We start from the raw sequence: 14,313 nt of genomic DNA on the forward strand, positions 1-14,313 counted from the left end.
GTGTGTGCTTGTGCGTTAATGTGCACACAGTGGCGCGCTTGGGTATGAACGGTAGTCACTCAAACACAGTGGTTTTCTGCCATTGGTTACCTGTTTCCTCAATCCTTTGCCATTCGATCCGAACAACCCTTCTTTACAGCTCTCCCCTTTTTCGTGGTTCACTGAGACTAGTCTACACATCTTACAGTGTAGAAAAATAGACTTTCTGTAAACCCTCGCGGCTTATCAACAACCTCCTCAGCTATTCGGGAAAAAAACGCAGATCTACTACGTCATCCGAAGGTGGTTCATGAAGTATGCCGAAATCTATAAAGCCAAGAGACTGCAGAGAGGACGCTTTACATCTCTGAGAGATAGCCACACTGAAACTTGCGGATTTTCCCCTGTCGGCGATATGACTCGACATCTAAAAGGGTAAGTCAGAGGGCATTTTTTGTGTATTTGAGGAATGGGTGATTTATTTTTCGACAGTAAAATAGACTATGTATGCCAAATGATTTTGAATACTTCGACACGTTTTCCCAAATGTGCTGGCTAGAGCACTTGACACAGTTCATATCTTGAGGGTGAAACACTTTGTCAGCATCCGCCTTTTTAACACGTTCTATCCAATCACTGACTGACAGTATTTCAATCAAAGCATCGCAGATATCCCTCTAGAATGTGATTTACAGGTAAGCAACAGTAAAGTTCGCATAGCCTCGGGGATAGTGCCCCTCGAACGGAATAAAATTCACATAAAAAGACATGCCAGTGCATGTAACTTGTAAAACTACTTGGAATACTTGTCAGCTTCACGCTATTCAACCGAAAGTTAAATGACAGATGGAGTTGTGAGTAAGAGTCGGGGATTTTTGTTTTGCCCTATATCACTTTACCGACAGCACAGATAACAATGCGTAAACCTGCAATAGCTGCAAATGGTCTCATGTCATCTCAGCTGGTAGATGTTCTTGATAAATGGACATTCATCTGTTTCCTCCTAGGTATTTATTTCCTGCAAAGTACTGAGAGGAGAATCGACTACCTTTTCGACGCGACGCGGGTGCACAAGCACATCTTCCTAGTGTTTACTGGTTCTCCGACCTTGTGAAGGCAAAACACGCACACCAATCCTGGTTGAACAGTGGACCTTTGGAGGTCGATTATTGGAAATGTTCATATTCGAGAGCAGTATCATATCTGCGGTGGTCTCCGCGCTCACATCGGTTTTGCCAGCGCTACTCCTGCTTGCGCTCTCCCGGCAACTCTGGACCTTCCGGTGGACCATCACACGGGACAAGGACTGCAAGCTCCCGTTGCCTGAGGGCTCAATGGGTTGGCCGCTGGTCGGAGAAACTTTCCACTGGCTTTTCCAGGTACGGTAGCCTACATGTAAAAAGAGGTTATATTAAATTAAGTTAATTGTCTGCACACCCCCATCCTAATATCTGTTTTGTGCGCCTGTTTGTGCCTTGTTTTAAATATTGTGTTAGGGCTAGTCAACTCTGAACCCCAATGATTCATGTATCTGGTTTGAACCCAACGTACCGAACTGAAAGACTCGCTCAGGAGCTTTGAGCTCTGATTGAGCCTTTGGAATTATTCAGCAGCAAGTGTAGACTTGAAGAGGCAATAGTTCCTTGCAGTGAAAAACAGACGTTTTCACCTCAATTTCGTGCCTCACTCACGCCAGGGAGGCAGTTCTAATAGACACGCGCTTGGAAGATAAAATCATGATAGCGCACGTTAAATGTGATCTGAACTTCTCACTTCTATTTTTGTGTTATGTTTGTGTGCGTGTGTTTGTGCGTGTGCGTGCTTGTATGACTACAGGGGTCGAGTTTTCATATTTCGAGGAGAGAGAGGCATGGCAACGTGTTTAAAACACACCTTTTGGGTAAACCTGTCATTCGTGTGACTGGTGCCGAAAACATCCGTAAAATTCTGCTGGGAGAGCACAACCTGGTGTGCACACAATGGCCCCAGAGCACGCGCGTCATCCTTGGACCCCACACTTTGGTCAATTCCGTGGGGGATCTTCATAAGAAGAAGAGGAAGGTAGTAATTACAATTCATTCCCTTACTTTAAGACTGCCAACAGTATTGTCAATTAGCAGTTTTCACAACAGTGTGTACTTCTGTATAGGCTATGCCCTTCATTACAAATGGATATGTAATGATTTTAGCATGTTTCATAAAATATTTAAAGTTTTACAATTTACTTGTGAAATAATAAAAATATATATATATTAATTAAAATGTGAAGCAGCAGTTTTTGTGTCAGAAAGCCAAGTGCAATAACTTGTTATCACTCCCTTCTTTTTTTTAAAGATCTTGGCAAAAGTGTTTAGCCGCGGGGCGTTGGAAACGTATCTGACGCGCCTCCAAGATGTTGTCAAGTCTGAAATTGCTAAATGGTGTGCAGAGGCCGGTCCTGTGGATGTTTATGCGGCAGCGAAGTCGCTCACATTCCGAATAGCTGTAACAGTCCTGCTCGGTCTGAGGCTCGAGGAGGACCACATCACGTACCTCTCAAAGATCTTTGATCAACTGATGAACAATCTCTTCTCCTTGCCCATTGATGCACCACTCAGCGGACTGCGTAAAGTAAGATATATACTTTGCATTATGACTTCAGTAAAACCCCTTTCAAATTTGTATTGCAATAATGTGGTTAAAAATGAAATGAATAGACCAACACATATGCCAGGAGACATGAAATAATTGCTGTCGAGAATATTAGTACTTACATATTTGGTTAGGTGTATCTTCAAAGTAGCAATGTACGAATGCATTTTAATGGAATTTGCCATTAATTGATGGCGCACAACAGCTATGCAGGACGGCACATGTTAAAATGAAGCATGTTTTATTGTTATCTCCATAGGGTATCAAAGCCAGGGAAATACTGCATGCGTCCATGGAGAAGATTATTGAGGAGAAACTTAAGAAGCAGCATGCGGAGGAGTATTGCGACGCCTTTGACTACATGCTAAGCAGCGCCAAGGACAATGATTATGAAATGACCCTGCAGGAACTCAAGGTAAACATGATGTGGGCCTATTTATATGGCCAACAGCGGGGGGCTCTGGGACAGGGCTATTGAAATAGATAAACTCTTACTTAAGATTAAGAGCAAAAGGATGAATTATCTGTATCATTTGTGTTCACCAGGAGACTGCAGTGGAGTTGATTTTTGCTGCCCACTCTACAACGGCCAGCGCATCTACATCGCTCATACTTCAGCTGCTGAAACACCCAGGTGTGGTAGAGAAAGCAAGGAAAGAGCTTGCGATAGAGGGCCTTGAAGGGGACAAACACATCGCCAACGACTCCGAGCGCACAGAAATCAGCTGGAAGAGCGCGCAAGCTGTACCTCTGAACGATGCAGTGCCATCAACAGACGAGCCAGGACAAAGGTGCTCAGACGCTGAAAGTTTGATAAATACAATCAACGGCGTGCCTGTTGGATACACCATAGACAATCAGATCTCTCAAGTGCAAGTCCCTTACTTGAGTTTGGAGAAACTTACACAGTTGCCTTACATCGACTGCGTTGTGAAGGAAGTACTCAGGTTTCTTCCACCAGTTTCGGGAGGTTACAGAACGGTGCTCCAGACTTTCGAACTTAACGTAAGTGTAATATACCTGTGTAGCCTGCAGGGCATGTGATAAGCTATTCTCTAATGAAAAAGTTAAATCTATTTTAGGAGTAAAAAGGGGCCACTTTCAGGATGAGGATCCATTAGCTTCGGCATTACGTTTCCAATTCTTCAATACCAGAGTAGGCTAGGCAGACTCTTTTAAGCTATTAGGGGACATCCAAACCCTTCAATATCCCGACCCCACAGGTCAAACCAGTGGATCATCTGAAGTTTAGTTTTACTTGCAGGTCAAGGAGAAAATAATCTGGAGTGGGTTTCCCAGTTAGGGTTACCATTTACCATAGGGTTACCAGTTACCATAAGACGCTGAATCCATGTTTCTAGAATCTAGTCATCCTAGATGAGATCCCAGGTTTGAGATGAGTGCAATGGACATGACTCAGATTGGAGCGCATGTGATCATCTTTAGAAATAACATCTACCTATAACAACAACAAGAAATACTATGCAAGTATAAATAAAATAAAAAACCCCAGTGAGGACGTTCTGCAGGCTAGATGTTACCCATATATTTCGATTCGCAAGGGATTACAAATTAACATACATATTAATTCATGTAATTCATTTCTGATTGTATTTATTATTATTTAATGATCTTGTTTTCTTCTTCTGAAAATTGTGTTAAGGTATAGCTTAGTGGTTCAGACCAATCCTATGTAAGTATCACTTAGAGAAGGTATACCTTAGCTAAGGACGCACTGGGAAACACCTCGAAACGTAACCGCCAGTTACGAAAAGCACCTAAGTGCAACATTTTTGAGACGTTACCTTTTCAATACGCTTCTGTACGCAGTTTCCTAAGGCAAGATAGGTTTATGCCCAGTGCTGCGCTAGGTCTGTATCCTGCTTTATACGTCACTTGTGTTTTATTGTTGTAACGAAGACACAAATTTATTTGTGCTTACAATTGATTGCAAATAAATTATACATTGAATTTGAATGTTCGATTTCACATTTGGGATGACGCGCAGTTCAGGCCTACCGAAGATTTCCACTTTCTGGAATGAAAAGTCTGTATTTCGCCCATATTATGTAGCCTACAGCCTAATTTTTTATGGAATACTGCTGCTGATACAGCGGATAGGCTAACGACTGTATTTAACCTGCTACGTCTATCAGGCAGGTGAAGACAACTAAAAAGGTGACTTATGTCGTGTGAATTAATTATGTTTTTATTTTATTTATTTTGACAGGGGTATCAGATTCCAAAGGGCTGGAGTGTCATGTACAGCATCAGAGACACACACGAGACGGCAGCAGTGTATCAGAGTCCCGAGCTTTTCGACCCGGACCGTTTCAACACGGACCGTGACGAGAGCAAAACCGGACGCTTCAATTACGTCCCTTTTGGTGGGGGCGAGCGGCGATGTATTGGACGGGAGCTCGCTGTAATAATTTTGAAAACTCTGGCTATTGAATTATTGGGCACATCGGAATGGCAACTGTCCACAGATACTTATCCCAGAATGCAAACAGTACCGATTGTTCATCCGGTCAACGGCTTGCATGTTCATTTCAGTTGCAGGAATTTCAGTGGAAGTCATAACCAGACAAGTTACATTTAAAGACCATTTCATCGTCCCAGTTGAATTGAAGAACCATTCCATTTAAATTATTGCATTATGTTCATATGCGCTGTAAAAAGGCTACACCACTCAAGTTCTGGACAATTTATTCATGAGTGTTTCAGACTGCAACATAACTACACTACACTTTAGTCAAGCCATCATGAAATGCATAACCAAGGACACCAAAAAAGGGGCTTTGGCTATACGACATGACACGTCAAAGGTTTTGTTCAAACAAGATTGTTCATTGTTTCACTCTGATGGTTTAGTCGTAGTTATGCCTCTAGAAATTTGACGAGACCATCAAAGAGCACACAAGGAAGGAGTCAAGACTGCTGAGCGAACATCGCACGCCTTCTCTGAACAGATTACCTCACTATGCTTCAGTGCAGTTATCTGGCCCATGGACACATACAACCTATTTCATTAGCTACTTTGACTTTATCATACAATGAATTGCTTATAAATGTGTTACATCCTGTACAATATACTATATCGTAGCCTATATGTTTTTAAATGAAGTAGGTCAAAATAAGCTCTATTTATAGATTATTGTAGAAATAAGTAGCTTAACATAGTTATGTACCCTACACAGATAAAATGTCCCCATCACGACCAATAGTTGATGTTTTATGCTCAATCAGGTTGGTTTGTTACTTTCTAAATATAGCCCATTGTGTGATTCCATGAATATTTCCTGCTGAATATATGTACTAATGAGGAATGTAAAATGTGAAGAAATGGTTCATGTGCTGTGAATCAAGAATGTGGGTTGGTAAAAAGGAAGGAGAATCAAACCGTATAGCACTTTCACTCTACATACTCTTCGAAAAGAGATAGGTTAAGATTTTCTCAATCAGAGAACCGATTTAAGTGTAGCCTACTGATTTCTGTAGAGCAATTAGAATTCGGATGAGTTCAGGTTCTCTAACCGAGAAAAGTGCGCAAAACCTTTTTTTTTCAAGTGTTGTGAGTAGGCCTATGTATATATTTGTATTTCTGTGAATGATTCGTTGCAGTCTTGTGTTTTAGACTATCGGTTATATTTTTGATATTTTGGGGTCAGGTTGTGCATCTTAAAAATCGTACCATATTAAAATGTGCAATGTTTTCTTATAGCCTAGGCTAGATTTAATATGTGTATATCTGTCATATAACACAAACGAAAGTGTAATGAGTGATGAAAATAAACAGATTTTTTTCAGTTCATAACGAACATTTCAGGTTACTAACCTTTGTCATTTTTTGAAGATGAAGTATCTCTCAGTTGCGTTTGACATCAGGATGCTACCATCATAAACAATCCTATAGCATACGAGTTATTTGCAACGAAATGTATGTCTTTCATTCTATCATTCTATCTAGGCTATAGACAAAGTGAGTTTTGAAAAAAAAATTATACCTTACTACTTGTCTGAAAGGTCCCTGTGACACCCGAATGAACTTGTCCTGAACATGGTCCTGAACCCCCCTATTCCGGGGTGAAGACTACCGTTTGTTTTGTGCCGACGTCATTTATTGTGATGCGGAAGTATCCCTGTTTGAAATGATTATCGTGCAGTGATTTTTTTCTTGGGCTTTTCTGCAGTGTCTTTCAAAAGCCAGTGAACTTGGCTGTTGGCATGGTTCAGATACATGTCAGAGTTTGTGCTGCAGGTCACCAGCAGGTCAGGGGTTTAGGGAACAGGAGCCCAATAGAGTAAGTAGCCTACTACTACGGAAACGTTCACTAATTATAAAATCTGACAACATTGCTTACATTGTAGTGTACACTATAGCCTACCTATATGTAGCCGATGAAGGCAATGCGTTTGTATTAGAGCCGGTAGGCCAGGCAGTTGCTGTCATAGGCCAGCAAGCTTGATTTAGAAAGCAGATTATGCAGATTTGCACACCCACACCGACAGTCTAAACACAGATATGTACAAGCCTATTATAGATTGCATAGTAAACTATGACCTTCTGTTGATGGCGTTAAAAGTGGACGCAACTTGTCGTTAGCTTTTAAAAACAAAGAAATCGAACATTGGTGATGCTGAGACTGAGGGGGATCAGTTTAAGCCTGGCGTTTCTCCATGGGTGGGCGGGGCTATAGTCAGATAATACTACAATAAGAACATAAAAAAAAGGCTAATTCAGGCTGCTAGGTCGGAATATGGGTTCCATTCGTGTCATGCAGCATGGCTATAGAAGTTTGAAGCGACGATGACACTACTCTAATCAGCTTTTACACCCTATGCAGCATGGTTTTAGATCAAATCACTCCACCGAGACTGCAACAGTATTTTATTGAAAGGGTCAAGTGTCTTATGGATAGAGGAGGAGTTGTGGGTGCAGTTTTTCTAGATCTCCGGAAAGCATTTGGCACGGTCAACCACAACATACTTCAGTCTAAGTTTGATCAGTTTAACTTCTCTTCTTCTGCATCCAACTGGTTCAAATCATACGTATCAACTCGAACTCAGTGTGTTAAAATAAACAATGTATTATCCAACTTCAAAAATCTGTCTACAGGTGTTCCCCAAGGTTCAATCCTGGGTCCACTTCTTTTTAGTCTTTACATTAACGATCTTCCATCTGTCTGCCAAGATTGTGAGGTTCTGATGTACGCAGACGACACTGTGATCTTTGGGTGGGGTAAGAATAACGTAGAGGTCGCTGCCAGGCTTACAACGGTCATGGTTGATGTGTCTTACTGGTTAAACAAATGTTGTCTTCAACTTAACAATTCCAAAACCGTTGCTATGTTTTTTTCTAAAACCAGGAAGTCTCACACTGAACCCGATGTGTTTATTTCTGATCAAAGAATCAAGATTGTGAAGGAATACAAATATCTTGGTATCTTGATTGATAATCAGCTTACTTTTAAAAAAACATGTAAGAAAAATATGCAAAAATTAAAAATTCACCTTGGCCAACTTTAGGCATCTTAGAAATCACATGTCCACTGAGGCTGCTAAAATGTATATGTTCTCATTGATTTTATCTCACATTAACTACTGCTTACCCACCTGGTCTACTGCAAACTCCTTTACTCTTAAACCAGTCATGTCTCTTTACAAACAGGCTCTCAAAATACTTGATAAAAAACCTAATTCACACCATCACTGTTCTGTCCTCCAAAAATACAGACTTTTAAGTTGGGACAATCTGATCACATTTAAGAACTGCTGTTTAATGTTCAAAATCCGGTTTAACCTGGCCCCCCCACCACTATGCAGCCTAGTCAAGTTTAGAACATCAGCAACCAGTGCTACTCGAGGGGCAGCAAGAGGAGACTGTGATATTCCTTTAAAAAAAGTGTATTTGGACAGTCGGTTTTCTCAGTTAGGTCAGCCCAGGAATGGAACCATCTCCCACAGAACATTAGAGAATCAACCTCATTTAACAGCTTTAAAATAAATCTTAAAACATTTTATTTTATTTTATTTTATTTTATTTTATTTTATTTTATTTTATTTTATTTTATTTTATTTTATTTTATTTTTATTTTTATTTTTATTTTTATTTTTATTTAATTTTAATTTTAATTTTGTCAATGTTATGTTTGTATATATATATGTATACCGTAAATCCTCAAATAAAGGCCGGGATTCAATTAGAAGCCGGGCTTCTGATAGTAGCCGGGGTCGTGGTCCATACGGACAAATAAAGGCCAGGGCCTCGTTTCCCGATAACGACGTATCTTAACGGCCTACGTGGATTTTCGCGACATCGTAGACTAAGGCCCAATCCCATTTCTAATCTCTACCCCTACCCTTACCCCTACCCCTTCGCCTTCGCTTTTTCAAACGGAGGGGTAGCCGAAGGGGTTGAAACGCTAGCCCTTCGAATTGGGATAGCACTTCAACAATTACGTACGTCATCAGTACGAAGCGACAGCTGTTACGTTACCGGAGAGCGACAGCTGTCACTCACCAGACATAAACAAACATGGCGCCTGCAGCTGTTATTTACACAATGCAACATTTCATCAAACAAGTTTTAAAATCATGAATTACAAAGAAAATACTTTCATTTGTGTGATGCTTTCCCTGCTGTTTCCGACATTTTTAAATGGACTCGCGCGATGTTTTTTCTTTAATGATCACGGGTTCGCAATGCATTGAGGGAAATCAGTCTACCCCTCCGTTTGAAGTGTGCCCTCGGAAAATCTCCGTTTGGAGGGGTAGAGAGCGCTTCCCCTTCCCCTACCCCTCTGTCTTAACGTGAATTGGGACAGCCCTACCCCTCCACATGAACGCGCAAAACATGAGGGGAAGGGGAAAGACGAAGGGGTAGGGGGAGAAATGGGATTCAGCCTTAGTAACACTTTCTATTTACGTGCGTTTCCCAACCATCAACTTAAAGTCAGGTGCACGAGCGCAACGTGCACGAGTTCTTAAGTATCTCTTAGGAGCTGTTTACGTCGCGTTAACCTGTTTACGTTAAATGCTGTGAAATTAGCTAGCCTATGCGTGCATCGAACGTGCACTGTGCACTGAATTCGGGGCGGGGATAGTAACGCCATCTCCAGCAGAGTATTTAAACTGTGTTCCCATTGTAAGGACATTTATTACAATCTGTCTGAGAGTGGGCTGTCAAAGCTAGCATCATCGAAGTCATACAGTACAGTAGGCTACATACATTCAATAAAATTAACCTACATTTGAGTCCAACTGCATGACCATTCTTACCCTACACTTACCCTTACAATAAAGAAGTGATCCTATTTCAACCATAACTTCATTTTAAATAATTTCTTTCTTTATGACATTTAGTTTATAGTTTAGACAGCAACGTTGACATCTATATTCAACTGCATCCACTACATAATCTCAAACTTTATTTGTTGGTAACTCTCCAAAAAGGCTACCATTAACACATTTCTTAATGAAAAGGAAACATGCATTACAATAATACTTCAGTGTAACCTGTACCTATGTGGAGTGCAAATATGTTTTGCCATTACACTACCCAACAGCTCTACGTCTGCTAACACTACAGAATGCATAATTCCTACGGGCACTGCACTAGTTTTGTATAGCCTAATCTTTATTTTCAAATACTCAATATTCTTTATTTCTATTTTGATGGGAATAGGCAGGTGAAACAATGACATTCTCATGATGTGCTATACACAGAAACATCCTTTGGATTTCTTCTATAATAGGGCGAACGACGCCCCTGGTGGATTGCATCGCTAAGTGTGAAGTTACTACTGGTCCTGACCACACGTAGAATTCTTCTCAACGAAAGATACACTTACAGTGCAAATCCATACAAGCGATCTGGCTCCCGTTGAAATGCATGGGGTCGCCCAGATCGCGTCGCCCAGATCGCTTGTATGGATCTGCACCGTTAAGCTAAGTGCCGCGTCGGGAAACCCGTCTGCAACGTAGGATTCCTCTTACGAACGGTTTCAAGTGCTTTTAAGGCTAAGTGCGCGTTTGGGAAACGAGGCCCAGGCCCCGAATACAAGCCGGGGGTAAAATAAAGTAGCCTATATTACTGTAGCCTACCAGCATCAGTCCGTCGGCTCAAAGTAGACGTCACAATTTAATTGAATGCATTTCACAAATACATGTTCTCCTCATGTTTAATATTATATTATATAATATTGTTGGCTAATTTTATGGGCTGTTTGCAATAAAAAAAAAGACATTTCCCCACGTAGGACGACAAGGCGAATTTGTTATTGTTCATGAAGGCGCGTCTGGCAATTTGTTATGGTTTAGCCTAAATGCACGTATCGTAGCCTACTGTTGTTTATCTGTGACGTTTTAGTTGGCTAGGTTACTTTTTCCAGAAGGGATCATAAAGCAGTAGTAGACTTACGTAACTTTAATATTAAATTCAAAGAGCTGGTGTATGCTGATTGCTGAAGAACATTCGGGAGAAAAAGCAGCAAAGAAATTTGACATTGACCCGAGACGAATGCAATAGGCTACGACTAGCAGGTGGATGTAGAAAGAAAGTTAGGCTGGATATCAAACCAGCTCTTTTCAGTCCGCGGTAAGCATAATCGATGTCTAGAAAAATGATTAAAATCAAGGCTTCGGAAATCTTTTCCTCCGTGACTGACAGTAGAGACGTTAACTCCGATGTTTATGTTTACGTTGACACCGCACATAAAGCGCTACGCGATGTGCAGGCAGTGTTGAACGCATATGCAATTAATTTTATTAGCCTACTGAAATTATGCCCATTATTTAAATAATAAAATTCTATAACAGAAGATAAGTAAGAAATAAAGGCCTGCCCCTAATACAAGCCTGCCCCAAATAAAGGCCGGTGCGCTGTGCAGCCTAAGTAAATACAAGCCCCGGCCACAATTGGAGGATTCACGGTATGTGTATAGCCTATATGTTAATGCCTTTTTAAGTTGTTTAGCCATTAATACTCTAGCAGGGGGACTGCCAATGGAAACTAGCCTTTTGGCTACAATTGGGTGCATTTACATTTTAATGTTTATTAATTTACACTGTCCTTCTCCAACAAATAAACAAACTGAAACTGAAACTGAAATGAACTGAACTGGATCGCCGTGGCAAAGTTCTGTCAGCTAGTTTTGTCCCCATCTCTTTCTGAGGGGGTTTATGAGCGCATAGAGCGTTTGCAGAATCATCTCCGATCTCCTGTCACTCCTAGCTGCAGTAAAGTTGGGAGATCAACATCATTAGTAGATGCAACGTAACCTCTCGCTGCCCCCAGGCTGGACTTGATTGCCCTTTCTAGGAGAAATCGTCCAAAGGCATGTTAGGATGCTTCAGGTTAAGTGCCAGGAATGGCCGTACTCTCCACGACTGGTAAGTCTACTCAGGAGATGCAGAGGCAGACCGTGCATCGCAGACAACAGTGATTGACCTTACTTAATCGAGTGTTGATGTTTTGTTTCTTTATCCTTGCGCCGAAAAAAGATCTAGATACAACGGAATTATTCAATCCACACCTATTCAGAAAGCCTACGATTTGTCACAGGAGCGGAGAACGACAGATATTTAAAGCACCGCGAACTATTTCCATGACGCCTGTCAATTGTCGAGCTCTCCTGTTCTGCGACACTCAAACAGAAAAAGGAAACCTTGGATTTGAATATAATCTATGTCGTCTTCTGGTGATACTAAGGACATTATCCGGAGATTCCCGGGAGCGATCACAAGAGTTAATATCTGATGTGTCATTAAAGGATGGTTTCGCAAATATTTGATTGCCTTGCGTGAGAGTCCAATATGGCCACAATAATGCTCCTCGACCTTATTAGAGTGAGACATACGAACAAGAACAGTTTGAATCCTTCAACCACTCCTAAAGTAGGCCTACAGAACAAAATTAGCGGTAGCGGATAAAATGATAATGAGTGCTACAATGCGTTACACCTTCTAATCGAAAACTGATACTAACACAGGCAATTCAGTTTGGGTGTAAAAGCAACCGTTCGTGTCAAGTATGTTTTTTTTACTAACTGTAGGAGATTAAAACGTCGGACTCAATAACTGATCTGCCGGCTTGTGACAATGGCACCACAGTCTGTATGGAGACATGCATTTGGTTCATATTTGACTCAGGGATTTCAGGAGAAGTCAACAAGGATATGTCAGTTAACCACTTTAATATATGACCTGTTAACTTGATAAGTAGCCTAGTCTTGTTTGGTGGGTGGGCTTCGTTTAGTCTGTATAGGGGTGCTGGGTTTTTGACATAACAAATGAAGTGACGGGAGGAGTCGACGCTAGCAGGGGCGTATCAAGCTTTCCAAAAGTGGGGGTGTTCTGGAACAGGCGAAGAAATAATCATTCCAAATAGCGATGATCAATTATATGAACTTTTACATACATCTAGGCCTACAAAATGGAAGAAATGCGAGCAGATACACTGTGTGTGTGTGTGTGTGTGTGAGTGTGTGTGTGTGTGTGTGTATGACTCATTGTGTGTTTGTTTGATACACGCACACACACACACACACTGTGTGATAAAGCTGAAAGGAGCTTCAGCAGCCTCTGAAGGCTGAAAACATGGATGCGAAGTACAATGACACAAACATGTCTCAACAGTGTAACCGTGTGTTATGTTCAAAAGCACAAGCTGGATCTGTTGGACAGGAAAATGATTGCAGAACAATTAGTTTGTCGTAATGAGCAGAGACAAAACACATTTGTAAAGCCACTTGAGGCTGTTGCATGAATGTTCAATAACTGTAGCTCTAATGACATTTGGCTACAGCATTTGTTACTTGTATGTAGTGATGTTATTATGTAGTGACACACAGAGTGCAGGCTGTCAAACCAGTGGTCAAGTTCAACTTCAAATGTTCTCCATTTCATGCTGAGACCTATCTATGATCTATGTATAATGTTGGGCTTCTGTGTTTATGGTGTGGTCTTACTGATTATACAGTAACTGAAAATAAAACGTGTCTGATATAATTCTAAGTAACAGGATACTGCTCTATGACAGATGTGTCAATATTGCATTCTACAGTGGATATACTGTACAAAAACCTTTAGCCATACAGTGTGCATATCATGTAGCATTCATTCACATTCATTCAGTGACTGTTGCAGGGCTTCTCACAGACTCATCTCTGCGGTGACAAACCAGTAGGCCTAAGTTGATTGCTGTGCTGTGACACATACTTTGTGTATATTTTGAGTGATACACCTTGTAGATTGAAGTGCGTTTTCTCAAGGTTTGAAAATGACGAATCGCACGAGGATCTCTACTCTCCGTAAAGGCTACCTGTAGCCCTAGTCAAACCTGTGCATCCCAATCGCGGTAGCACTCGAAACAGATAGCCTATTGCAACTTGCAAGCACGTCAGTGTCTGCAGAGGGAGAGAAGTCAACTTACTTGTTTTTTCTTGAAAAAGCCGTCTATAGTCCCCTGTCTTTTTCTTTTCGGCATTATTGATTGGCTATATTGCACGAAAAAAGAGAACAGTTTTAAAACTAAAGTAGGCTTAGTTCCAGTCGGAAGAATGAATGGGATCTTATGCTAGGAGGTAACTAGCTCTTGAATAGAGAGCCATGAACCTTGCATCTATTAATGATTAAATAATGAATCGCTTTAATCGCTTAATATGCCTGAAAATGTTGCCTTCATTACAGGCAGTGAATGAT

The 14,313-nt window shown here is 41.0% G+C and overlaps 1 protein-coding gene across 1 annotated transcript; it reads left to right on the top strand.

Annotated features, from left to right (window-relative positions):
- Positions 1-1,154: 1,154 nt before the first annotated feature.
- On the top strand, positions 1,155-5,212 carry cyp26c1 (cytochrome P450, family 26, subfamily C, polypeptide 1; the record flags this gene model as incomplete). The annotated part of the gene is made up of 6 exons (XM_080848915.1): positions 1,155-1,358; positions 1,816-2,040; positions 2,314-2,589; positions 2,870-3,025; positions 3,157-3,615; positions 4,841-5,212. The coding sequence occupies 6 exons, from the start codon at positions 1,155-1,157 to the stop codon at positions 5,210-5,212; spliced, it is 1,692 nt and encodes a 563-aa protein (XP_080705041.1).
- Positions 5,213-14,313: the final 9,101 nt, after the last annotated feature.

This window comes from Sprattus sprattus (genome assembly GCF_963457725.1).
Source record: "Sprattus sprattus genome assembly, chromosome: 12".
Lineage (NCBI taxonomy): Eukaryota > Metazoa > Chordata > Actinopteri > Clupeiformes > Clupeidae > Sprattus > Sprattus sprattus.